At 43.6% G+C, this 27,153-nt stretch overlaps 1 protein-coding gene across 6 annotated transcripts in view; it reads left to right on the top strand.

Moving 5' to 3' along the window:
* LOC139012275 (uncharacterized) overlaps positions 1-27,153 on the top strand; it is a 159,067-nt gene that overhangs the window by 81,667 nt on the left and 50,247 nt on the right. For all 6 annotated transcript variants that reach the window (XR_011471844.1, XM_070417957.1, XM_070417958.1 and 3 more), the window contains 8 exons: positions 1,394-1,548; positions 2,617-2,725; positions 4,188-4,237; positions 4,608-4,784; positions 13,413-13,530; positions 16,811-16,976; positions 21,897-22,035; positions 26,710-26,860. Coding sequence is in view for 5 of the 6 variants with exons in the window: in XM_070417957.1 (XP_070274058.1) it covers positions 1,394-1,548; positions 2,617-2,725; positions 4,188-4,237; positions 4,608-4,784; positions 13,413-13,530; positions 16,811-16,976; positions 21,897-22,035; positions 26,710-26,860 (1,065 nt within the window). In the remaining variant the exon portion in view is untranslated. The remainder of the gene's footprint in view (positions 1-1,393; positions 1,549-2,616; positions 2,726-4,187; positions 4,238-4,607; positions 4,785-13,412; positions 13,531-16,810; positions 16,977-21,896; positions 22,036-26,709; positions 26,861-27,153) is intronic.

The raw sequence follows: 27,153 nt of genomic DNA, 5'->3' as shown, positions 1-27,153 counted from the left end.
AGCTGGAAAAGAGGAAGCAATTGAGAATAGAAATGAAAGATGGGCCTGGTGGGTGTGACTCGGTGGTTGAGCTTCGACCTATGAACCAGGAGGTCACAGTTTGATTCCTGGTCAGGGCACATGCCCAAGTTGCAGGCTCGATCCCCAGTGTGGGGTGCACAAGAGGCAGCCAATCAATGATTCTCTCTCATCATTGATGTTTCTGTCTCTCTCTCCCTCTCCCTTCCTCTCTGAAATCAATAAAAATATTTTATATATAAAAAAGAAAGAAATGAAAGATGGGCATGCTGGGCTGTTGAAGGCAGGTGGGGGAGTCAGAGTTAACAGTTCAATTCAGAAGCTTCTGTGGTCCAGGCAAGGCAGTGAGCTAAGTGATGAATATAAATGGGCTCGTGGAATCCTCTCAACAGCCCCATGTAATGGGGAATATCATCCCCTTTTTCTGAAAGGTTAAGGACAGAACCAAGATCACAAGCGTGTCAGCACTGCGACCTGATTGCAGAGCTTGTGTTTTCTTCCCTCTTAGCTCACTCACAGCCTTTCTTAGACCTCTTAAGTCTTCTGAACTGGATATTCTACCACTTCCAAGAGACCCGGCTAACACAAGGGCCTTCACAAAAAGTCAGGATGGAAACACTAAATTTTTACCCAGGATTTTTTCCTTTTGCCTCATTCTTCTTTAGTAATTCAGATAAAACGAACTCCTTATTTCTTTCTTTGAAAAAGTAGTCTTTCCTTTGAAGATAATATTTTTTTTTAGTTAGTATTTTAGGAAAAATGTAAAAGAATTCCATTCATTGTGCCTGGGAGCTCCAATAACCAATAGGAGTATTGAAAAATATGGATTTCCCTTTTTTTTCTCCAACTTCCTTTTCCTCGCCCCGCCCTCCCTCCACCTCTCCCTCCTTCATCATTGCATGGTGCATGGCAGCATATACAGCCCACCTCCATCTGCTTAGACTCTACCAGAATGGGCACCCGAAACAAGTTCTCAGATCTCACAGCTATGAAGCCCATCAGCAGTATTTCTTGAGAGGCCCCTCTGATCCAGCACTCCACTAGCCACCTGTGGAATGGAGAATTTTTGTCAGAGCACTTTAGATAATTGCATTCTGTTCTGGAAATAGTTACTCTTAGTGCCTCACCCCTTTATTGTGCAAAATAGTAGCTCCCCTTCCCTTCTCTCCCTTACTCTCTGTACTTTCCTCCCCCCCCTACCCCCCCCCACCCCCCCGCCACCCCACCGCCTTCTCTCCATCCCCACCCCTTCCCCAGGTATCCAGTCATTTACATGTATTTGTGGTCAGTTGTGGCTGTGAGATAATTTTATAGCCAGTACCACAGGACATATAAATCCAACAATTTGGATTCACTTTGGTTTGAAATATTTTAGGAAATACATTCAGATTTGAGAAATGATGGTGGAATGGGTCCAACCAGAAGAAATTCCAGAATTGTAAATGGCATAGAGAGATTGCTGTTGGCCCCAACTCCAAAACTTCCAGACAGCTTTATTCTTCTTTCAGAAAGATCCAAGGCTATCAAAAGGTACTGTACCAGAGGGAAGCAGGATTAACATAAATGTGTCCTCTTTTAAGTCAGTTAAGAACAGAGTGTTATGAGACTGAAGAATGACTAAACTCCCAGAGTGACAGGCATGTGTTTGATTTTGAACCTTGTATGAACAGTGAGAAGGCTCATTCCTTCTGATATACTCCAGTCTATGAAGGAGAGTTAACAGTTCCTAATTACAACCTCTTTTCTCTTCTCTTCTTCCCTCTCCTCCCTTCTCTTGCTTTTCCCTCCCTCTCCTTCCTCCCTTTTTCTACATTTTTCAAACTTTAAAAGAGTAGAACACAAGAACAAAGAATATTGGCCTCTCCAAATTCTCCATGTCTCTTAGTGAGAAGCACAGACCTATCCTTACTATTCTAACAAGAGTTTTGTCTTTGCTTAGAATAATAGAATGGTGTGTTGTCAAAGAGACACAGTCTCTAAAAATACGTCTATGAAGCAGGGATGCCCTATTATGTCTTGATTTCTTCTCACCATGACAGAGAGAGATATTTGTATTCTGCAATAATTATAAATACTCAGTATTTCATTGGGGCATACCAATGATATTCTAGTTTAATTCTGGTAAATTTAAAATGGGGGGAAAAAACAACAACAACAGGCAAAGCTACTCTACGTCTCAAGATGCCATTAATCTGACATATGGCCAGAGTTTGGGTGCCGTAAATCCACACTCCCAATGTGTGGATGGAAGATTTATGATCAATGTGTCTGGTCCAGCAGACCCTTGGGAGGCCCTTTCAGTCCAGGTGCCCCTACACATGAGGCCTGGAGGACACAAAGGGACCTGGATAGTACAAACACTGGGCCAGGCTGTGAAGTTCGGGACTGCCAATGCGTGCCTCAGGCACATGAGTCCCGAGGAGGAGGACACATCAGCACAGGAAGCAGCCGGGGACTATGAAGACAGAGCCACCAGCTCCCCTGCTGCAGTGCCCAATGTGCAGCCTCAGGTGTTCCTGTCCTTCAGAGAGTTCTCGAGTTGTCTCCTTGCTATACGTCCACTTGCCTTGGGCTCAGATGTCTCTGTTCACTTGTCAGGGCTCCGGAGGCTTTCGTGTCTATTCAATTAGAAAAGGTGGGACTGCGGGACATGATGCTGAATGCCTTCCTCCTCAGGAAACAAACCATGGCTGACTCAATGAACCTCGTGAGTATAGTAAGAAGGGCTCCCTAAAGCTCTCATGTCATCTTTTACATTTGAGCAAATAAAAATTCTTAACTTAGAGCCTGTTGCATTCAGCCTATTTGGATAGGACCATTGAAAACATATTATAAAGAACTGAAAAAGGGAGCTCAATAAGAAATACGAAGGAAGCCATTCAAGCCAACTGCAGTCTAGTTTTTAAAATATGCGCATTTTCCCAAGGTCACATTTTGTTCTGTCACTTTCTAAATGAAACTAGTTTCAGCACCCGCTCTGGAACATTTGCCCGTTCCTGAGAGACCTGCCGGTGCTTAGGGTGTTTAGACAAGGTGAACAAAGACTCTTGCCATCTAATTCACCTGTTATCGTGTTTTTTCAGGCACGGTTACCTTGTTCCTATTAAAGGGTTTTATACTGGCCCAATCTCTCGAAAGCATATTTATAAAGCTCAAGTCTTTAAACAGTTAAAAGTATTGCTTAAGTTTGTGAATATCATTTCATTATTTATTAATTTTTTGATGAGGAAATCATTAGGTTAATGCAGCGATGTTTGGGAAAGAAATGGCAATCTTTCTAATAGGATCATGGCTCAAATAAAACACATTTACAATCTCTAGGCTTTTTCCCTACCTGTGACTAAAAACGAAAGACCTAAATTTACCTAATCCAACTGGGATGTGAGGGAGGCCAGATTTCAAGTTTACTACTGAACAATAATGGAGAGAGAGGACTCCTTTTAATAAGTCACTGAGATATTAAATTAGTTTTTTACTATAATATTTTAAAAAATTGACCAAGTAAAAAATGTAATAACTCATTAACTGCTCATAGGATTATTCAATGCTGATCAGATTAGAAAGGTCTCAGGCAATAAATTGTCAGTTTTGCCGAAGTCTGGGATTTTAGCCTATTTACAAGCTGGTACGTTAACCTGTGACTGTCTTGTGGAGGCTGGCAGAAGACACAAGACTCCTGGTTAAGAGACAAAATAACTTTATTACTCATAGCAGAGCAGGCAACATGGGCTTTGTGTCTGTGTCAGTTCCCTTGGCTCCCCAAGGGCCACGGGAGCAACATGGGAGCCCCGACGCATGCAGTGGTGTTTGTCACAGTTGAGTAATACTGAGTTTGGAGGAATCACCTCTTTTATAGAAGTCTGCTCTTTTTCCTGGAGGGAGGCATTACCTCATCCCTTAAGACTTCTCTCTGCAAACATAACCCTTAGAAATGGCCCCCGTACAGAGTGGTCAGGGCCTTGCCTTCTTCGCTCACTCAGCAAAATGTAGGGGAGTGGGAGACATGCCTGGAGGAGTGTTTCCCAATAAGTTGACCTTCAGGAAGAGCTTCTCAACAGTGTGGCCTTTTTCTGCTTTAAGTTTGCTCTCAGTTTCTACATAGATACTTGCTTGGAGAGTGTTTATAACCAACTGTCTAATAGAAGAACTATCATCTTCTTTTATTACAGGATGAAATTGAGAAAACCAAGAGAGAAGTAATAGTGGAATATTGTCAGAAGTAAGTATAGGATATGTAGTACATGTGAACTACACATGCTGAGTTCTCTGACTCTGAATTCAGTAAACACCAGAATTATGTAGAAATTCTCCAATGTATGAGGTGGTCTGTTTTATTTGAGCCACGATCCTATTAGATAAAACCAAATCAAGCTGACCTCTGACACACGGAAGAAGGAGCATGAGAAGTGAAGGACAGGAGATACTTTAAGGGGCCCATGCCTTTGCCTTCCTGCAGTAGCAATCTGACCCAGACAGAGATTTCTTCATGACAGAGGTGCTCTATTCTCTTTGAAAGATAGTCTAGGAAAGTAGATCCTGGAACTTCTGTAGAGAGGACTCACCTCTGGACATCTCTTCTGACTTTTCAGATTTAACCACCGCATGTCTCACTATGCTCTTCGGGGTCAGATCATGGCCTACTGCAATAGCCTGAGGGCCCTGCTGGAAGATTTCCCTACCGTCAGGGACACCGTTTTCATGGTAGGGCAACCACAAGAGAAGAAGGGGTTGAGGGATTCCAAGAAGGGCTGCAAGGATGACCTCAGGTGCGTAACTTCCGTTAGAGCTTGTTGCTCTCCCTCTCTACCCTACCCCTCACAGGGAAGAAGTGTGTGAAGTTCGGCATGGAAATCTTGCTCCCATTATTGCATTTGACCTTGATTTTCCAGCCCAGAAGGGCAAAAGAAAGAATTAACACTTTAAGAATGAGTACCTGTGAGGGTGGGAAGGGGGGGTAGAGGTGGAAGAGGGCATAGAGGGGATAAAATGGCGATGGAAAAAAATTAATTTAATTTTTTAAAAAATAAAACAAAAAAGAATAAGAGTATCTTTGTATTTGAACCCAGAGGAGTTCTTTGTTTATGGGCTACTTGACTGCTTTTTCAATGTATACAGTTTTATTTTCCCCTGGAGAGCCCTAAGATTTTCATCAATCACACTCTTTTACACAACTCAGCCTCTAAAATAAGAAAGCAAATAAGTAGACTTGATCTTGAGCTGTCCTGGCTTCAAATATTTTACTCAATGGGGTAGAAGAGATATTCAGAGAAAAATGGTATACCAATGCCTTGGATAAATCAGTGCTTTTCTGTATTTCTCTGACAGAGGAAAAAAACATATGTAGTAATATTAAGTGGTAATACTTTCTTATCATGCTTTATCCAGTTTTCCAAATGTTCTTACCTTAGCCTACTAGAGCTCACTCACCTGGATGAGGAGTTAGCAGACCTGTGCAGTCAGTGACTACATTTCCTTTAAAAAAAGAAGGAGGTGTTTTACAGTTATGCAGTCTCCAAGGGGAAGAAAAACATCCTGTAGGATGAGCTTGCCTCCCTCCTTTCTCTTTCCTTACTGCACGGTGCTGAGTATCAGTAATAATAACTACGATCGTAGAACAGATAGATGAGAGGGATTGAAAGACCATTTGTATCAGACCACTCTTTCACTCACTTATTCATTCATGCATCATTCAAACACTATTTATTCAGTGCTGACTTAGTACCAGGCACTTCACTATGTACTGGAGTTACAAAGGTGACTAAACCATGGACTCTGGTGATAAATTCAGCCTAGTGGGGGAAAGTTCTACAAACAAAAGAGTAGCTTCAAAGATTTCAAAGATAACATGTTAGAGTTATGTAAAAAGTTCTGTGATGGCATCAAAGGAGTTTAACTCCATCCCAGGGCCTCAGGGAGAAATTCAAAAGGAGGAGGTAACAGGTAAGTTGGAGTTCATCAAGAAAATGGAGCTAACAGAACAGGCTAGACGCAGGGGTGGGCAAACTTTTTGACTCGAGGGCCACAATGGGTTCTTAAACTGGACCGGAGGGCCGGAACAAAAGCATGGATGGAGTGTTTGTGTGAACTAATATAAATTCAAAGTAAACATCATTACATAAAAGGGTACGGTCTTTTTTTTTTCTTTTTTTTTTTTTTTTTAGTTTTATTCATTTCAAACGGGCCAGACCCGGCCCGCGGGCCGTAGTTTGCCCACGGCTGGGCTAGAGAATGCTAGAGAATGAAAGAAGTTGAGTTCTTAAGCCCTTGATAACTGGTTATCAAAATAGTAGCCACTCCTATGTTGATACTGACAAGGTGCCCAATTTGTGATACCAGTGTTTTGTCTCAAGAGCTCAGCCAGTGCATTCACTTGGGTAGACTTCAGGATTTACGTAATGACAGATGCATTTGAGAAAGAAGTAGGGCAAAGATACTTCAGTAGACCAACTATTTGGTAAAGGGTTTGACCTATTGCCCAATGAGGCTAAAGTGCATCTTTCTGTCATATAAAACATCACAGGATAATCTTCTAAGGCTTATCAGTTCCATTCTCTCATCCATCCACTAGACAAGTCAACCATTTATAAGAACAATTTAAAAATTGGGATCAAATTTTAAAAATAGTTCCCAGAAGTCTAACCATAAGTTCACTACATTTGTGTTTAGGATAAAAGGTATTCAGCAAGTCTGTTTTTGTTTCTGATCTGTCTTATTTATAGCAGCCAAATAAGAATGTTAGAAAGAAGAGATGGAGGAAAAATATCTCTCTAGCTTGTAGGTCTTGCTCTAGTCCTTTATTATTTCTTGTGGATGACTGTGTGTCTCCTAAAGCGTAAAGGAAGCAGTCCCTTGAGAGGGAGAGCCTAGAGCCCTAAATCAACTAGTCAGTTAATGTGTGATACTTCCAGGGCAAGGGTTTGGTCCACAAAGTGAGAGCAACTCATTCAGTCAGGTAGTGGATGAGCAGAAACTGGTAGAGATTCCGTGTTTCTCCACCAAACCCATCTCCTGCCTCCTAAACTCTCTAGATTTTAATACACTCACATAAAAATGAATTACAGAGAAAAGAACTTCTCTCTTCTGAGGAAGTTTGGAAAAGATACTGTATAAGATTCTTTCTAACTTCAAAGTCTATGACTCATTCCATGAAGTAAGTATTAATAAAAATTGAACACCAGCCACAAATAGGTATAGTGGAGAGAGCCATAGCCTGATAGTTGGAATATTTGGACTTGACCCATCTCGGTCTTAAGTTGCCCTGAGATCTCAGACAGGTCACTTCTCTTCAATCTCTAGATCTCAATTCTTCACCTAATGAGTGAGGAAACTGAAGCAGCTCTCTGAAGTGAAATACGTTATGGTTCTTAGTGCTAAGGTGTCTAGAGCTTGATTCTAAGGAACGGGACTGCTGAGGAAAGACTCCCAGGAAAGGGACCAGTCAAAAGTGTTTATGAAATGGTGAGAACCATCCCAGGCCAAGTTTAACTAGAAATGAAGGGACAGAGTTAAGGAATGAGGGTCATGGAGGATAGAGGTTCTCACTTCATTCATAAAATAAGGAGTTGGGTTTGATTGAAGATAAGAAATGTTTTGCTTTAAGTGCCAATTCCAATAATTAATGCCCTTCTGTGTAGGACTCTGGGACATCCGCATGTGACAGTGTTGTAGTTGATTGGCAATGTCTGTCAGTCAGGGAAAGGGAAGAAAGTGGGCTCCTGCTTGTGTTTGCTATCCCTCACAAGAAGAGCCCCATGAGTTGTATAGGCTTTACATTCGTAGGTGCTACTTAATTCATAAGAGACTGTAATGCCTGTAATGTATTGTGTTTAGTTTTAGCAAAGAACTCCACCCTCACCCCAGAACCAAATCAGAATCTCTACAGAAGAGGAGCCAAGGGAGCTCTCCTCCCAGGAAGGATGCCCCTTGAGGCGTCCATGTCCTCATGGCACCAGAGGAGTCTAGAGTCTGAAGACTAGGATGACACTCAATCACACTCCCAAGAGCAGTGGCATTAGCTGATGGAGGAGCAAAGAAGGCACAGAGAGAAAGGACAGTAATATTAGGACAGAACCCTTACTATGTGACAGGCAGAGCCACTGCTATCCTATACAGCTGCTTTATGTGCCTTAGAAGAAGGCACCACTTCCTCTGGGCAGGTTGCCCCATGTCCGGGTGCAGAGCTTGGCAAATAAAGGCTGGATCTCAGCCACTGCTGGTTGCCTCAGGGCACAACCTGAACAATAGTAGTACATGGCAGCCTTGTTGCCAAGCACTGTACAGCAATGGATTCAACATGGTCCTTGCCCTTCATTCAAGGGGAAATAGGCAGAAACATTATGATAAGGAATAAAATAAAAGGATAATGAAAGCAACCACCAGGAAATGTTCAGTATTATCCGAAGGATTGGGAAAGTGGGCATGGGGAGCAAGGCAGGTTTCAGGAAAGAGAGGATGCTTAACCTGGGTCTTAAAGGATGATCAGTGTTTCAGGTGGACAAGGAAAAGAACATTAGCTCAAGCTGGGAGGCCCCCAAATATAAAGATACAGAGATGTGAGACAGCATGTGGACTTGTGAGTGGCCCCTATCCAGGGTATGTGAGGATACGATCAGAAATAGAATTCACAAACTGAGAGGCAAGATCCAGAAGTCTGGCATTTGTCCTTCCACAACTAGAGAGAAAGATGAACAAGACGATTGTCAGGGACATCATTTAGGATGCTATTGAAACTGCACAGATGAGAGATGTGTAGGAGGTGAAATCAGCTAGGCCAGGTGCTGGATTTAATATGGGGCTAAGGGAAAAAGAGGAGTGTAGAATGTCACCCAGAGTCCCTGGCTTGGGTGAATAAAAAGATGGCAGTGCCATTATTATTTAACTAGAGGCCTGGTGCACGAATTCGTGTGCTAGTGGGGTCCCTCAGCCTGGCCTGCGCCCTCTCACAATCCAGGACCCCTGAGGGGATGTAGCAGTGCATGAAGCAGCAGATGGCGGGAAGGAGCTTGAGCCCAGGCCAGGCACCACGCCACTCCTGCTCATCCCGGCCCCACTGCGCCTCCCACTGCTGCTGTTGGGTAGTGCTGCCACAGAGGCAGGAGAGGCTCCCGCCTCCACAGTTGCACTAACCAGCTGTGAGCCCAGCTTCTGGCTAAGCAGCACTCCCACTGTGGGAGCATACTGACCACCAAGGGGCAGCTCCTGTGTTCGGCATCTGTCCCCTGGTGGTCAGTGCGTGTCATAGCAACCGGTTGAGCGGTCAACCAGTGGTAATGGTCACTTAGGCTTTTATATATATAAATGGGTACAGAGTTTTCATTGTGGAAGATGGAAAAAACATTCTGGATGGTGGTGATGGTTGCACAACAATGCAAATCTATTTAATGCCACTGAGCTATACAACTAAAAATGGTTAAAATGATAAATTTTATCTTATTATATTTTACCACAGTTTTTTAAATGGGGAAAAAAGGGATGTCAGTGCCATTAAGAGGAAGCAATATGAAGAGGGAGATCATGAATCACAGCTCAGAAGCTTCAGCTATGAATTTCTTTCATTAGTCTCCCAACAAATCTGAGGCTTCTTATTCTGGATTTTTCTATGTTTTCATACCCATCCATTCCACTCTGCTTCTGTCACTGAGTCATGTTTGTATATCTAGCTGCTCTGGAATGTAAGCCTCTTGAAGGCAGAGGCTGTCTTCGAGGATGGGAAGGGGGGGGGGGGGGGGAATAGGCCCACAGGAAGTGCAGGGAGTTCCAACCAGTGGCTTTTAATTGAATTATGAAATAACAGAACATGTTTCTTTTGCTGGCAGGAATTTGGTTTGAGGCTTAAACTTGACTTGGGCCCAGTAGGTGAGGCTCAGTGGTTGAGCATCGACCTGTGAACCAGGAGGTCATGGTTAGATTCCCAGTCAGTGCACATGCTTAGGTTGCAGGCTCAATCCCCAGTAGGGGTCGTGCAGAAGGCAGCTGATCAATGATTCTCTCTCATCCTTGATGTTTCTATCTCTGTTTTCCTCTCCCTTCCTCTGTGAAATTTAAAAAAAAAAAAAAAAAAAAAAAGATGGGGGAGGAAAAGAAAAGACTTGGAATTATTGAAAAAGGAAACGGGCATGAAAACTGATCACGGGAAAGAGAAAGGATTGTCCCAGGGTGACACCACTCAGGCTCCATGGAAACCATTTAAATACTTGTTGTGGCATCAACATAATTAGTGGTATGGTTTCTTCCAGCTGTGTGTGACTAGAAGCAGAAAGCAGAGGAGCTGGAGGGATCCAGAGTTGGGGTTTGCTGGATAGGTGGGTAGTGATGGCAAAGAAGCAAAGAACTGAAGGTGTGGTTCATGTGCTTGCTTGAGACCCAGTCTGGGGAGGGAGGGAGTGGGGTCAGAATGGACTTGACAGATGGAAGGGGAGACCGAGGGCTGAGTGATGATCAGGAGCATATTTTGGAGGGATGAAGGAGGTTTAGTAGGAGTGAACGAGTGAGAAAACTGGAAGAATAGAAGGTAGAGCTGGGAAGGTAGGGTATTTGAGATTAGGATTTTGGAGGTGATATAGCCCCAGGTAATAATGAGGTCTGCAGTGATGCCCCAGAGCAGGTGGCTGAAGGGAAATGAAATGAAGGAGGAGGATGCTGAGCAGGTCAAGGAACTGTCAGGCCCAGGACCTGATGGGGGAGCCCTCCTGTGGGGCTGAGAATTGGGCTACAGTCTTGCACTGAGCACCCAAACCTTTCTGCTGCCCTCGCTGCCCCTCCTCAGCAATGACTGCTCCCTGCAGGCAGGGTGGAAATGGCAGGAAAAAAAAAACGGATAAGGAGTAAAGGACACCATTTGGTAGAGGGCCCTGTGGCTCCAGGGACACGTGCTTCTCAGAGGCCAAGGACTGATTCAGTCACACTGCTGCCAGCCCCGTGTGCTCAGACACAGGCCTTGTGACTTTTTATTGTTGATATTCAGGGCTTCTTTAGGACACTATTAAACACCGTGAACTGAACAACAGAGATAAGACTGGAATAAGCTAGCTTTGATGTGCTAAGAACAGAATAGTCTGACGTGGCTGCTGAAATACAGAAATTCTCCAAACTAACTCCACACTTTGTTCCTGAGCTTCAGATTATCTGATGAAAACCCTGAGACTTGAAATGTAGGTTTAAGGCCAGTGATTCACTCTATTCACAGAAGAGTTTTCATGATTTAAAAGGTCTCATTTTCAGAATGTTTGATATTGAAAACATTCAGTCCTCAGTTCAAATGAACCACATTTTCCTTTGATAAGTGGAAAGGGTCATCTTATTCTCCCCTAGAGTCCCCAAAATAATAGCAACAGTCAAGAAATGCCCCTGTAACTGCCAAAGTAACCGCAAGAGGGTAAGACCCTTCCATCCAAAGCCCTTGCATAGGCAGAGGAAGTGGATACAACTGTGAGAGCGAGGGAATCAGTAGGACCTGAGGAGTAAAGAAGAGAGGGTCTCAAAATGACCCCCTGACGTCTAGTTTGGGGGACTGAAGGATTGTGGTTCTTTGAACACAGTGAGAGGCACAGGATGGGGATGGAAGGGAGTGGGGAGTCCAGTTGTTCCCTTTCTTGATTGAGTTGGTCTAAGGCACCAACCAAGATGGAGCAAGTTGGACCCCAGGATGGGACCAGGCCTGCAAATGTGAGTCAGGAGTCACTGGCAGCCAGAAGACTGAATGAAATCACCTGGGGAGAGTGGGAAGAGAAGAGCAGAGGGTTGAGTGGACCCAAGGAAGACCTGGCAAAGCCCGTGTAGGCTGGGGGCTCCTCCTTCTGCTGTCTGCCTGTCAGAACTGCCTGCTCAGCATAACCAAGACAGCCCCAAGCTGGCACTAGCCTTACCCCTTACCCCACAACCCTCACTTCTAGGACATCCTCTCATCAACATGTTCAGGCCCTCACTTCTTAACAAATTACTCTGAGATCCCTCATGACATAAAATATTTTTCAAATGCTTGACGCTCTTCTGAAAACTCATTCCTTACGCCAGTCTTGTGAGTTAGGAATCTTTATTCCTAATTTATGGATGAAAAGACTCAGAAGATAATCTGTCTAAAGTCACACAGCTGAGGGTGGTAGATGTTGGTCTCAAGCTCAGGTCCTCTGATGCCAGGTTGCACATCTGATAACTGCGCAGAGCACCATTTTCCACACTAGAGGAACACAGTAATTAGACCTGAAGGCTCCATTTCAGGGGAAACAGTCCCCACCCTCACCCTCTGTTACCTACTTCGTTCCCGTTCTCAGGCTGCCTCACACCTGAGATGATGGAGAAACTGTGGGTCAGGATGCCACTTCCCGCTAAGTGTAGTAGAAAGATCATAAGCTTCTATTTGTGTGAAGGTCAAAAACAGGCAAAAGCCAACACAGTCTTTTAATGATGTATTCATTGGTGCTAAAACTACAAAGAAAATCTAGCATTGATGAGTGTAAAATTCAGGGTGGTCGTTCCTCTGGGGACCACCAGGGAGGTGCAGATCAAGCTTCACCAAAACTGGTGGCATTGTCTCTGGCCGGTTTGGCTCAGTGGATAGAGCGTCAGCCTGCAGACTGGGGGGTCCCAGGTTCAATTCCGGTCAAGGGCATGTGCATTGGTTGTGGGCACATCCCCAGTAGGGAGTGTGCAGGAGGCAGTTGATTGATGTTTCTCTCTCATCGACGTTTCAAACTCTATCCCTCTCCCTTCCTCTCTGTGAAAAATCAATAAAATATATTTTTTTAAAAAGAGAGAGAGAGAGACAGAAAGGTAAACAAGGCATTTGGAGCCAAGGCGAATGAGATAAGGCGCCCGGGGCTTCAGAGGGGAGGAAGGCCAGTGGCAGGATGATAAGAAGAGCAGATGTGCAGTAATTAGAAGTTTGCCCTGCCCTCTAGGTAGTCATACAAGTTATCTCTAGTGATAACTCTCATGATGGACAAGGCCTCCAATTTATGTTCCTGAAGGGAAAGGTAAAAGTTTCTCTTGAGTCCACAGGGTCTCAAATGCCTTCAGCTCAAAACAATCCACATGCCAAAGTGACACGTCTCAGGGAGCCTGTTCTGAACCCACTCATATGTAACACTCCTCATGGTGCCAGCCACCTAATTCATGCCTTCCTTTCCTGTCTCACCATACCTTCCACCCTCCCCGCCCCCCATGCCCACTCCTTCCTCAACACAGCTCAGGCTAAAAGCAGCCCACCCGCTCTTTTCCTGTTGAGCTATCTATAGCTGTGGCCACCTGTGCGCGGCCTGAAAAGGAGGCCTGCCGCCCGCAGGCTTGGCCACTGGGCTGTGTGTCACCACAGGCCGGGGTGGTATAAATAGTTCACACTGGCAACGCTTCTTCAGAGAGAACCGCTGTGACACCCACTCTTCCTCCTGATGCTGCAGGAGTCCTCAGCCCCGGCCCCGGTGTCTGCTGTCCGCTGACGGGAAAGTCTTCCTCAACTTATGGTTCATACCTCATCCTTCTGAAGTGCTGGTTATGTTCAAAACTCTGGCAGAAAAGGTTTGTGTTTTTGTGTGTGTACCGGAGTGTAAACTGGCCGGCTTTTCGTGACTCATGGTTCAACATATCAATTTCAGAGAAAGTCTCTTGTTTGTTTCCAGGAACACTTAATAACCGAAATCTTCTCCCCGCTCCTAATATTATTATATTTATTATGTTACTTTATTTATTTATTTTATTTTAACAATTTTTTTTCTAATATTGTCATTTCTCTTGGGCCTCCTTATTTGATGAGTTCTCTTTCTCCCTGGTCATTAATGAGCACTAATTCAAATTTCTGACATTCTTTATTATTCCTCAATTTCCTCCCAAACCCTTAGAAAAAAACCACCCTGATCCCCTGAAACTCATGAGAGGCTGAGATCACATTTAAGCACAGTAATCAGCTAAGCCTGTGTTGGAGGTACTGCTCTGTGTAGCAAGTACCTAACTTGCTGATAGAGTATAATGCTGCAAGCATAAAAAGAGTTAATATATTGCCAAAACCAGTTTGGCTCAGTGGATAGAGCGTTGGCCTGCGGTCTGAAAGGTCCCAGGTTCAATTCCGGTCAAGGGCATGTACCTGGGTTGCGGACACATCCCCAGTGGGAGGTGTGCAGGAGGCAGCTGATCGATGTTTCTCTCTCATCGATGTTTCTAACTCTCTATCCCTCTCCCTTCCTCTCTGTAAGAAATCAATAAAATATTTTTTTTTAAAAAGAGTTAATATAGTCATACAGAAAGCACTCAAACAAGTATCTGCTCAGTAACACACAGTGAGGAAAATGGCAGTTGGGAACAGTCTGACTTTTCTTTGTAAGTGAAAGCCTGTTTCACGACCTACGTTTCTCTCACTTTCTTCTCTCCCCTCCCCCCTCAGCTTTATTGAGGTGCAATTAACAAGAACAAGTGTACAACCTGATGATTTAATATACGTACACATTGTGAAAGGATCACCACAATTATGTTAATTAGCTCATCCATCGCCTCATAGTTGCCTTTTGTGTGTGGGTGGTAAGAACATTGATCAACTTTCTTAGAAAATTTCCAGTACTGGGTGAAAAATAATATAAATAGAGCCACTTCAACATGGAATCAGAGCTGCCATCCCTTGTGCATCTTACTCCTCCAACCTTCGGGATGTTTAAACTGAGCGATATAACCTTTGGACTGGGCCTAAAGCAACATTGTAGTCCAAACTATTTATTTGCAAAGCTAATAGGAATGAAGACATTCTGACTACTGGACTGAAAATTAAAGACTTTCTTAGAATTAGCAACATCATGTATAGCTAAAGAATAACCTAGTTTATTTGCACCTATAGAAATTTCATCCTTGATTTATTAACAACAATAGACATTTTTTCCTTCTCTTCATGTAATTATTCCCCTTCCCTTTCTCATGAAAGCTCCTTGCCTTTACCCTCTAATCAGAACAATATTGGGTCTCTGCCTGAATCAGTGCTTCCCAAATAGCTATTCTCTTGGTTCTCAAACGTATTCATCTTACAACTGAAAGCCTGTACCCTTTGACCAACATCTCCCCATTTCCCCCCACGCCTTGGCAGCCACCATTCTATAAGTTCGGCTTTTTTTTTAGATTCCACACGAGTGAGATCATATAGCATGTGTCTTTCTTTGGCTGCCTTATTTCACTTAGAATAATGTCCTCCAGGTTCATTTATGCTATTGCAAGTGGCCAGATTTCCTTCTTCTTTATGCCTGATTTATATTCGTATGTGTGTGTGTGTGTCATTTAAAAATTTTATTTACCTTTCCACTGAACTCTCAGATTATTTCCTTAGCTTGGCCATTGTGAGCAATGCTATAATGAATGCAGGAGTGTAGATAATCTCTTCAAGATACTGAGTTTGTTTCCTTTGTATGTATATCCAGAAGTGGGATTGCTGGATCATATGATAGCTCTACACGCAAAAGAATGAAACTGAACCCCTATCTTTCACCTTTACACCTCTCACAAAAATTAACTTGAAATGAATCAAAGACTTAAACGTAAGTCCAGAAATGATAAAATTCTTAGAGGAAAAGCTCCTTGACATTGGTCCTGGCGATGATTTTTTTTATATAACACCAAAAGCACAGGCAACAAAAGTGAACATAAACAAGTAGGACTACATCAAACTAAAAAGCTCCTGCATAGGAAAGGAAACAATCAACAAAATGAATAGGCAATCTATGGATTGGGAGAACACTAACAAACCATATATTTGATATGGGGGTAATACCTAAAATATGTAAGAAACTCATAGAATTCAATAGAAAAAAAAAGAAATCTGATTTTAAAATGGGCAAAGGACCTGAACAGGCATTTTTCCAAAGAAGACATACAAACAGCCAACAGGTAAATGAAAATGTGCTCAACATCACTAATCATCAGAGAAATGCAAATCAAAACCACAATGAGATATCATCTCACACCTGTCAGGATAGCTATTATTAAAAAGACAAGAGACCTGGACAGGTAGCTCAACTGGTTAGAGCATCGTCTGGATATGCCAAGGTGGCAGGTTTGATCTCTGGTCAGGGCACATACAAGAATGCACAAATAAGTGGAAAAACACTTCTCTCTCTCTCTCTTCCTCTCTTTCTCTAGAATCAATAAATTAAAAAAAAAAAAAGACAAGAGACAAATGTTGCCAAGGATGTGGAGAAAAGAAAACCCTTGTTCACTGTGGATGGGAATGTACTGGTAGAGCCATTATGGAAAACAGTATAAAGATTCCTCAAAAAATTAAAAAATAGAACTAACCTTTCTTTCACTGAAGAATTTGTAAATTTGTATATATATATATATATATATATATATATATATAATTTACAAATACATAGATCATAATTTTACACTTTTCTTCCACTTGGACATTAATATTTAAGATCTAGTGTTTGATTTTTTTTTTTAGTTATATGTTTAAACTGTGTTGATAAATCTCTATGGGTCCCTCCTAGGAGTTTATTTGTAACCCTTGTAATTTAACAATGGTCATACAAACTTTTTTTTAATGTATGTTTGGCCACCAAAGGCTTTAAACAAAGAGAAACACATTGCTTTAAACTCCCCATTTGAGGAGTCACCTTGTCCAAAGGCATATAACCCAGTTTATGAATGTTTGTTGTTGTGTTTTTCAGATGTTATCTTGTAATTATTATCCTGTATTTTGCTATGAAAATGTGCATCTAAATATTTGTGTTTAAATATATTATCTTTAATAGTTGCTCATGTATTTTATATGCTTCTTAGAAATTTCTTAAAACTTACTTCCTTGTATTGATTTTACCCACAGGAAGCATTTAGAGCCTTAAAGCTAACGCTACAGCTGATCGCTCCTCTCCATGACATTGTGGCCTACCTTTTCAGTTTCACTAAACTTGGGAATTTCCCAGCATGCTTTGAATTTCCTCTAAGTCCTAACCCTTTGAGAGGTGACTGGGGAGGAACTGAGGGCATTGGTAAGTGATTAAAGATAATTAAATCATCTTCAATATTCAGTTAGAATTCTGTGAAACTCTTCCTCTACTCACTCCCCGCCCCACCAGCTTTACTCGGGTATCATTGACAAATAAAGTTGTTTAAAATATTTAAAGTGTACAGCATGACGACTTGATACACACATACATTACAAAATGATTTCCTCATCTAGTAATTACTATGAAGCTCTTAATACTTGGAAAGACAGAACTAAAATATTTTCTCATGCATTACAGTGATAAGGGAAATCCTATTATATACTGTCTCCAAACTGATTAATTCCAATATTCCAAGTTAAACCGCAAAGTATGTACACCAAGTCAGGTGTGAGGAGGCCTGGGTTTTCACCCTGCCTCTGCCACTTGGTTACTGGAAGTTGGACACTTTACTCTCCGGGTCTCTGTTTGTCCATCTGTAAAATGGGGATGATACCTGTCTCATAGAGATGTTCTGTAAGTTAAAATCTATGTAAAAATTCTAAAAGAATGTATAAGCCCCACTACATATTAGTGCCCTTTCATTCCCTGTCCCTTCCTGGCCTTCGTGAGCTGATATGACAAGGAAAGCCAAGCATTCACCGTCGGGAAGCTTGCAGACAGCACTTCGTTAGCTCACAGTGGCCCAATGGTCCTGTCATGAGAACGATTGAGGCTTTAGTGTTGCCTGCCCAGTGCTAAGCCATGAACTCTAGCTCAGTACTAGGTCCTAAGAAAAGTGCACACGATTCTGAAATCTTCGTAAACTGGGTTTATCAGAGGCAGAGAAACTGATCTTGTTATTTTAATAAATTGACTCCTATCTAAATTATGCCATTAGTCATATAAATGTAAATTAATAGCAATATATTATAACATAGTAGCTAAGGATTTTAAAGGATGACAAGTACCAGCAAAATGAGGTAATACGCCTACTGAAATCTAGTGGTCTTCAATGTAATAGAACTAAAATCTGTTCCTCTCTGGTCAGTGCTTAAAGGAGATACGTCTGTGGAGACCCTGACTGGCTTGCCAGTAGGTAGGTTTACACTGTGCTAATGAACGCCGAAGGGATCTGTAAGCGTTCAGGTGGGAGACACCGGGGAGGGTGTGAGCGGTGATCCATGAGGAAGATCATGCCTGTGTCTGAGGACAGGCAGCATGAAGGTGGGGCGGGGTTGGTGCTGCCTCGGTAGAAAGCACAGAATTGTTGCCAAAGAACGAGTTTCCAAAACTATTAGCAAGTCTTCAATAGAAGCAGCAGAGATTAGAGAAGTTCCAAAGCACTCTTAGATCCTTTCTTTTCACTAATTCAGGAACTGCTGTATAAAGAGGTTTACTCAGAAAATAAGCTAAGACTCTCTTTGGGGAGCTTCTGGATGTTTCCAGGGTGTGGGGGGCTGAGCTTCAGATGAGGGACAGGAGAAAGAAGAAAAATTTCCAGGAAAAATGCCGCCCCTGCCCTTGATATGGAGGGACAGGTGCTTTATGAAGATGAGATAGAAGCCGAGAGAGAGCCAGAGCATGTTTTCAAAGGAGGTCGTTGCACAGGAAGTCCTATAGGCCTGCAGGGAAGGTGATCTAGGGAGACTGGTCCTCACTTGAAGCAATGGAGAAAAATAGGAGGGATGGTCCTGGCAAGGCAAGCAAAGGGCACGGGCAAAGCACCAGACAGGACTCCCCGTGGCCAGTCCAAAGACTGGTGAACCCCAGCATGACCCTGAGGAACGGTGGGAAATGAGGCCAAAGTATTGAGGAGCTAGAATGCAGAATGAAGGGAATTGGTTTCTTACTATTTATATGCTTATGAACTGAAATCACTGACATAGGTAGGGCCAGGGCTTTCCGAGGTGAAGGATTAGAGGCGCACACCTTGTCGTGTTGCCAACAAAAACATTTGTGCTCCAAGAGGATGTGCAAAGTTTTGCATACTCCGCTTTGCTGAAAATAGATAAAGATAAAGTTGAACTAAAAAAAGAAAAAAAATCCCACTCTAAAATGATCTTTTTAAAAAGACGAGGCTGTTCAGTTCCTGGCCTGCTTCCCAGAGGAAGCAAAGAGAACCAAGGTGAAAAGACGAGATGGTCTGTTCATACACCCGCCCAATTCCTTCCAGCCATCCCAGAGCTATTTGGAGTTGGGTAAGATGACTTTTGTGGATTTGTATGCTATAAAATATTTTTAAAGGGACACTGCGTTTTAGCATTGGTCCTCCCGCTTGACTGAGGAGACAGCTCTTAGACATGCATCCTAAGCGGACCGCTCTGGGGCCCCTGCCAAATTCCCTCCTTCCGTGAAAGCCAGCAACTCCCCTTGGAGTCAGCATGAAGCAGAGGGTGTCATCAGAATGTGGGAGGTTATACTGCGACTTCCTTGTCAGGGTTAGGAGGCCAATTAAAGCCCAGATACTACACACTAATCTTGGTGTTTCAGGAACTCTGGAGATAAACTAGGAACAGGGTGTACTGGCTCTGAGCAGTCACATGAAGACAGGGCCGCTGTGATTCCTCTCTCTGATTTCCGCCACAGGCCTCTGGGGAAGTGTGGGGGGGGGGGGGGGGGTGGCTCATTTGTTTCCAGGTGCAGGTTTACCCCCAACCCCACCACCAGGACCACAGGGCAACCCTCTGCCGTGTCCTCATAGACAGGCTGCCTTCCCAGCCAGTCCCAGCCACCTCCCCTCCCACCGGCTGTGTGACCCCACAAAGACAGGGAAGCCTGAATGAGGACCCTAAAATCAATAAGTAACAAAGAAAGGGTCCGTCCCACCTGTATTTTCACGAAAATGCCACCTATCCCAGGGAGCAGTTTTGCTGAGAAGTCATCAGGTAACAGTGCACACACAGCACAATATGAACAGCAGTGGAAATAATATAAGGAGAAAATCACCCATAATCCATTCCCTCTAACAAGTGAAATATTTTTATTATCTTTACTCCCTTCTAGCCCCTGCCCAAATACACTTTACACTTACGCTTAACAGAGCTTCAATCACAGGGCATGTGCAGCTGCATAATCTTTTTTCATTGTCATTGCAGAGGATTATAAACGTTTCGCCCTGGTTGCTGCTTAGACAGAGCGTATTGCTTACAGAGCAAACACACCAGGCCTTGAACAAATACGGCTCACGGCCCGCCCCTCCTCCCACCCACCGCGGATGTTCTTGTACAATTCCTTCTAACCTGACTCCTCTGCTGGTGGAAATTCCTTTTCAGCCCAATATGACCATCAGATTTATGGGAGTCGTAAAAAGTTTGATGATTAAACCGAATTCATTTGGAGCTGGGAAAATACTCAAAACACATTTTTCTGTTGTGCGTAAGACATCAAATGCACATGAAACCTGGACTGCTCACCTTTCCCTAAAGCCAAGAGCGTATCACTGCAAGTATTCGCAGCCATCCTCAGTCCTGGTTCCACCCTGACCGGCTCTGAGGGCAGCTGCCCCACGCCCTCAGTTCCTCTGGCTTGGAGATATGGGAGGAGATCCAGGGCCAGACCAGGCAGTGCAGAGGCTGCTCAAGTCTGGTCAGACTGTTGAGGTGGAGTAACTCCCAAAATGGCTCTGGGTCCCCCAACTCACTTCCGCTTGGGCTACATATCAGGCACAGTGATCCATTTCCACGGTCCTTCTTTTCCCGTGGCCGGGATGGCCTCTCGAGTAGAAAGCTATCCCTGTCCTCACAGGAAGTTGTTGAGCGGTTCAGATAAGCTGGCATGCTGGTATCTCAGCAAGTGTGCCCCCCGCCCCACAGCCCCCCCCCCCCCCCCCCCCGCCGTGCTCCCTAAGGGCTCTGACCAGCTCCTTTCCTGGACCATCACAGAGACCATCTCCAATGGTTCTCAACCTGTGGGTCGCGACCCCTTTGGGGGTCGAACGACCCTTTCACAGGGGTCGCCTAAGACCATCGGAAAACACATATATAATTACATATTGTTTTTGTGATTAATCACTGTGCTTTAATTATGTTCAATTTGTAACAATGAAATTGGGGGTCACCACAACACGAGGAACTGTATTAAAGGGTTGCGGCATTAGGAAGGTTGAGAACCACTGATCTAGACCCAGGCCAGTTTCTTCAATCGAGCATTGAGTGCCCCCAAAGGTCCCTAACTTAAATTTCCACCCAAAACACATATACTATTAAATCTACTGATACGAAGCCTACTTTTGCAGTAAGAGTCCAAGAAATAAGCCAATTTTGGGTCTCTTGTCATCTACTCCCTAAATGACAAGAATCTCCTAGAAGGGTGTGTGTGTGTGTGTGTGCATGTACACATCTATGCGTGTATATTGTTTGCTTGCCTTGGACGGCTTGAGTCTTCTTTAATCCAGAGCCAGTAGCAGGATGAGCCAGTGACAGAGAAGGCTGGTTGGATGGCATGGCCATGAGACATGAGTGCTGGGCTATAATAATTTCAAGCCCCTAAGGAGTCTACTGAGTCCCATATTTTCCTATTCCTTGTAATTTGTCTTTTTCAATCTTTTTAGAGACTGTAGCCTTATGTATTTTAAAACTTTCAGAAGTCTTTTCGGGTTTGTTTGTTTGTTTGTTTGTTTTAGTATTTGAAGGAATTTGATCTTATATTTTGAGGGAATTTTAAAGTATAATGTGAGAGTCTTCTCAATTTAACATCTCCCCCTTTTGTTAAAGACTGCAAGAGGGAGAGAGAGAGAGAGAGAAATCAAAAGCCTTTCCTTATTCTGCTGAAAAGCAAAATAAGTTTTTATCTTCCAAAGGAAGGAAGGAAAGCTACACAGACCTTGGATTCTAGAACATAAGGTTTTTCTGGACTTCCAAATCATAATTAGCTACTCACAAAGAGAAAAGGAAAAAAGTTGTTTTGGGAGGTTAATGATGGTTTACTGGATTAGCTAAAGTAGCTGGTATTTCACACTATCTCCTAATGTTGTCCATCTTCCAGTGACTGAGCTTCAAGGGCTGCAGAAAATGATTGACAGCCTCGAGAGTCCCCAAGACCCCACCCAGGTGTCCCAGGCACTCCTGCTCCGAAGGGAGGTTATGTTTCTGCAATTTGATGCTGCAGTGAGGCACCTCACCCGGTAAGGGCTGGAGCGCTAATCCTGTCTAGTAAATTCTGCAGGGCAGATGTTTCTGAGTGGCCATCGAGGGAGATCAGATAACAAACTTAAAATAGTCAGGGGCACAGCCCTATCCAGAACACTGTGGCTACAAATGTGTTCTGCCACAAAGCCCATGGGTGTGGAATGTGTTCTTGTCGGATAATAATACTCTTGATTTTATTAAATGTGATTTCAGTGCAGTTAATTTGCATAACAATTGCTGCTTTCAATATTCAGATGATTTTATTGGGAATAATATTTTTTATACTTCTGAAGATGATCCTTTCCAAGAGTTTTGTTTATTGTTTTCAGCCCTTAACTAGCTTTCAAAAGAACAGAGTTTTCACCGTACTTCTGAAGCCAATGGAATCGGCTACCTGAGTTGTTATAAATAAATTTACCCTGGCCTTGTAGGTATTAAGTATTCTGCATATAAAAAGAATGTTTATTTGGTTAATTAATCCTGACTGATGAGAAAATTAGTTTGGATTAAGGGTCACTATGTTTCCAGTATAAATAATACGTTTTGTGTAGAAGGGAAAGAGGTCAGTCCTGAGGGTCTCTCCTTATTCTTAAATTGTCAAAATTAATTAACGTCCTTTGATTCATTCTCTGTGTGAGTATTTAGCCAATGAGGAAGACCTGGGAGGCAGTGAGTGCTCCTCCCTGCACATGATGATTCCTCGCCACCGGCAGTGTCCATAGAGGATGGAAGTGTGAAGTGTGGGTGTCCATGCAGTGGTTCTCAACCTTCCTAATGCCGCGACCCTTTAATACAGTTCCTCATGTAGTGGTGACCCCCAACCATAAACTTATTTTCGTTGCTACTTCATACCTGTAATTTTGCTACTGTTATGAATCGTAATGTAAATATCTGATATGCAGGATGTATTTTCAGAGGTCTCGACCCACAGGTTGAGAACCGCTGCCATAGAGGAGGGAAGTGTGAGGACTGTACTGAGCTATATTTGCTCTTTATACTCTGCCTTTTCCACACTGTGAGCATCAGGGGACTGGATCCGGCTAATTTGTTTTCTTTTTATTGACAAACAGCTTTCTGAGCTATAGCTTAGTCAAGCAGGTAGGATTTAAAGGCTCTACTTGTCAGGATGGCCATTCATTAGCCCTCTGGGCTCTGAAACCCCAAGTCAGAATTGGCAATGAATTTACATAGGGTGAAGAAACAGGACTATATCCCAGAAGGATTTTGGGGATTTCTGCTATGTGGGGTTCAGCTTGCTATGGTTCTCCCAGGGGACCCATTCCCCTTCCCCCAGGAATTGCCTTGTGGGGCTTACTTGGTCCTGGCAGACTCCGTCTGCAGGAATGGAGGGCACTGTGGCCTATGTCTGAGTACGTAATACCTACAAGGCCAGGGGTAAATTCGTTTATTTTTAACAACTCAGGTGGCTGATTCCAGAGAGTGGCAGACCAGAATCAGAACCCAGGTGCATTTGATTCCAAAACCTGAGAACTGGGTGGGTGCCAGGCAGCAGTAAGGAGAGAAAAGGGGACTCTGAAGAGAAGTCCCCTACTAACCCTGCATCACTGGAATCCGAAAGGAACTTCTAGGACTTAGGCCTGCTTTTTGACCCTACGTAAATTCCTTGCAAATTCTGACTTGGAGTTTTGGAGCCCAGAGCCAGGAGAAAAAGAGAAGCTGAACAGTAAATGTCATCCATCGTGCTGATTTTATTTAGTGCTGAACCTGCAAACAAGGAAAAATCCTTAGATAATCAAAGAGACAGGAAGCTGGGGAAGTGCCCTCGCCCTTCCCAGCACTCACCAACTCTGAGCAAATATGATTGTTTACCGCAGGGAACTTTTGGCTTATGTAAACTGAAGGCTTCTCCAGAGTCTGAAAAGAAAGAACTGAACTCTGAGCTAGGATGAGAGCAGCACGCTCCCACAGACTGGGGGGAGGCAGGGGAGGATGAAGCTCTCGGACATTAGGACAGTGCCCCATAGGGTCACCTGATACCTGGTTTCTCCCTCTCTGTGGCACAGCGAGGGGAAGAGGGTATTATATGGCATGCAGGGCCACAGAGGAACTGCATTTGGGAACAGAGTGAAAAACCAGGGGCTGTGGGAGATAGACTTTGTGCATCGAGAGGACGTGGTGTCCCCTGGTTTCCACGGGAGGATAGATACAATTGGCTCATTTAAATAATTTTGTGGTCTGGCAGGTGTCTACCTAAGAAAACTGCAAACCTGTAGAGAGTTTTTATAAGTATTTATTTGAGCCAAATTGATGACACATGCTGGGGAACAAGATCTCAAATGCTCTGGAAAAGAAAAGTTTGCCATTTCTTTTATGCATTTGAAATTAAAAAGAGAACTAACGAAGATTGTATGAAGGTGGGAGAGAGCAAGATGGGGATCGGGTTGCAGTATAGTTAATGAGATTATGTGTTCCCTTGCACACTTTAGTAATAGGGGTATGAAAGGGGGCATTTCAAAGGTGTGTTCGCCTAGATCAGCGGTTCTCAACTTGTGGGTCGCGACCCCTTTGGAGGTTGAACGACCCTTTCACAGGGGTCACCTAAGACCATCAGAAAACACATATATAATTACATATTGTTTTTGTGATTAGTCACTATGCTTTAATTATGTTCAATTTGTAACTATGAAAATACATCCTGCATATCAGATATTTACATTACGATTCATAACAGTAGCAAAATTACAGTTAGGAAGTAGCAACGAAAATAATTTTATGGTTGGGGTCACCACAATATTAAGAACTGTATTAAAGGGTCGCGGCATTAGGAAGGTTGAGAACCACTGGCCTAGATGCACAAGAACAATGGACAGAGCTGGCTTAAAATCCTTCACTAAAGAAGTTATAGCCGAAACCGGTTTGGCTCAGTGGATAGAGCGTCGGCCTGTGGACTGAAAGGTCCCAGGTTCGATTCCGGTCAAGGGCATGTACCTGAGTTGCGGGCACATCCCCAGTAGGAGATGTGCAGGAGGCAGCTGATCGATGTTTCTCTCTCATCGATGTTTCTAACTCTCTATCTCTCTCCCTTCCTCTCTGTAAAAAATCAATAAAATATATTTTAAAAAAAAGAAAAGAAGTTATAGCCCTGGCTGGTATGGCTCAGTTGGTTGGGTGTCGTCCCATGCACCAAAAGGTTGCCAGTGTTATGGGCTCAATCACCGGTGGGGCATGTGCAGGAGGCAGCTTATTGATGTTTCTCTCCCTCTCTCTCTAAAATCAATTTAAATATATATATATATATATATATATAGGCCTGGGGCATGAGTACCCACCATGACCTGCCCTGCCCAGTTAGGAATTGTGATTTATTACAGCACCCCTTTTTTTCCACACAGAGAACGGAAACCACTACTCAGAATAAACAGGGACTGCACTTGGCCCCTGTGGAGTCGGAGTTGGAGAGGGGAACTTGTGATTAGGCTATTCAAGGCCCTCCTGACTTTACCTGATGTCAAGGCAGCATATAATATTGGACCTTAATTTTAGGCCTCACACCACACCTGTCTCCTCCTTCATTCCTCTCAGAGGTGACCCAAGTCCCTGGTGGTGCTTCTAAATCATCCTGGCAGTCAGGGAGGAGTGGCCAACCTCACCCATCTCTGTTGTTGGTTAGCTGGTCCAACCCCAGACCTCTTCTGGTTGGCCTGCTGCTCAGCACCCTGCCTACACACCAATATGTTAGGGCTCAGGCACTCCTCCACACTTTGATTGTCTGCTGGTCTCTGGGAGGCTGCCTCATTTTCCACAGTGCTAACATCTCCCTTAGGCATGCTAATCTCCTTCTTCTTTATGTCTGCTCTATGCAAGACTTGGGCCAAGCCCATGGGGGACCCAGGCAAAAGGTCCCTTCTGTTCTGGGACACCCTCCCTTCCCTCCGACCCCTCCCCATCCTTGTGTATCCTTTGTCAGGATCTTTTCTTGGGCATCCACTAGATCTAAGCTCTAGCAACAGTCTTTTCTTTTTTGCTAAACTCTTTTTTCCTTTTGAGCAAGAAAGTCATTACAATGTATCATCCATACTTCCTTCTCTACAGCATAGGGTATAAATTTTATCCTCTAGTCTTTAGAATTTATGGTTCTTGATAAGCAAAGCCAAGTTTTGTTGAAAACAAAACAAAAATCTTTCTCTTTCAAACCCCAGGTTCTTATTATTTAACGTAAAATTTGATTTTACATGTCAAGAACTGTTGTCTCAGCTATTGGTCTTAAAATAATCAATTCAACAAGCAATCAATATCATTGTTCCAGAGCAACAAGTGAACTGTCCTATATAGTAGCCACATGTGGCCATTCAATGTAAAACTTTAAATCAATATTGATTTAGATTAAATAAAATTTAAAATTCAGTTCCTCAGTTGCAGTAGCCACATTTCAAGTGCTCAACAGCTACATATGGCTAGTGGTTACCATCTTGGACAGTAAAATATAGAACATTTCCGCATTTAGGAAGTTCTGTTGGTCATTGCTACCTTCTGCTTGAGAGCTGTGAATTGTGGGAGTGAAGGGTAATGTGTAAAGAAAGGGTGAGGGATGAGGTCACTGAGGAAGAAACCCGTTAATGTCTCTCATCTTGCTAACGTAAGTGAAGAAAGTTTTGAGTATTAGAAGCTTAAGTAACTGCTTTTCATGAGATTCCTCCATTTCCTGGTAGAACGTTTCTGACAGCTGGGAATGCGCCTGCCTGCCAGTCGGTCACAGATGGCTCGTGCCACGGGCTGCCACCGCTGAGCAACGCACTGGTGAGGAGCATTTTTGCTTCACAGCTCAGCCTGCCCCCGCCGCTGGATCCACAGAGCCCCCAGGTGTGTTGAGAGGTATTTTATACCTGTAAAAGGCGTGTTGTGCATCGGGGATTTTGTCACTTTGTTTCCATTTGGTTTAAATATCGCAGGGACTCTCCAGCTGTCATGCACTCCCGTCTTGGTTGGCTTCCCTTCGCTCACAGGGAAGAGCAGTGTGGCCCCCACGGCCAGGCCAGCTCTTATCCCCGTCAGGGTTTTTAACTCCAAACTGCTTAACAGGCTCATTGGGGCAAAACTTATCTGCTCACAGCTGGTGGCAAAACCAACATTTGATCTTTTTCACTTAATAAATA

The sequence above is a fragment of the Myotis yumanensis genome, unplaced genomic scaffold (genome assembly GCF_028538775.1).
Source record: "Myotis yumanensis isolate MYYU_CA2020_CCGP unplaced genomic scaffold, mMyoYum1.0.hap1 SCAF_6, whole genome shotgun sequence".
Taxonomy (NCBI): Eukaryota; Metazoa; Chordata; class Mammalia; order Chiroptera; family Vespertilionidae; genus Myotis; species Myotis yumanensis.
The sequence above is the reverse complement of the archived record's forward strand: the minus strand, read 5'-3'. Positions and strand labels throughout refer to the sequence as shown.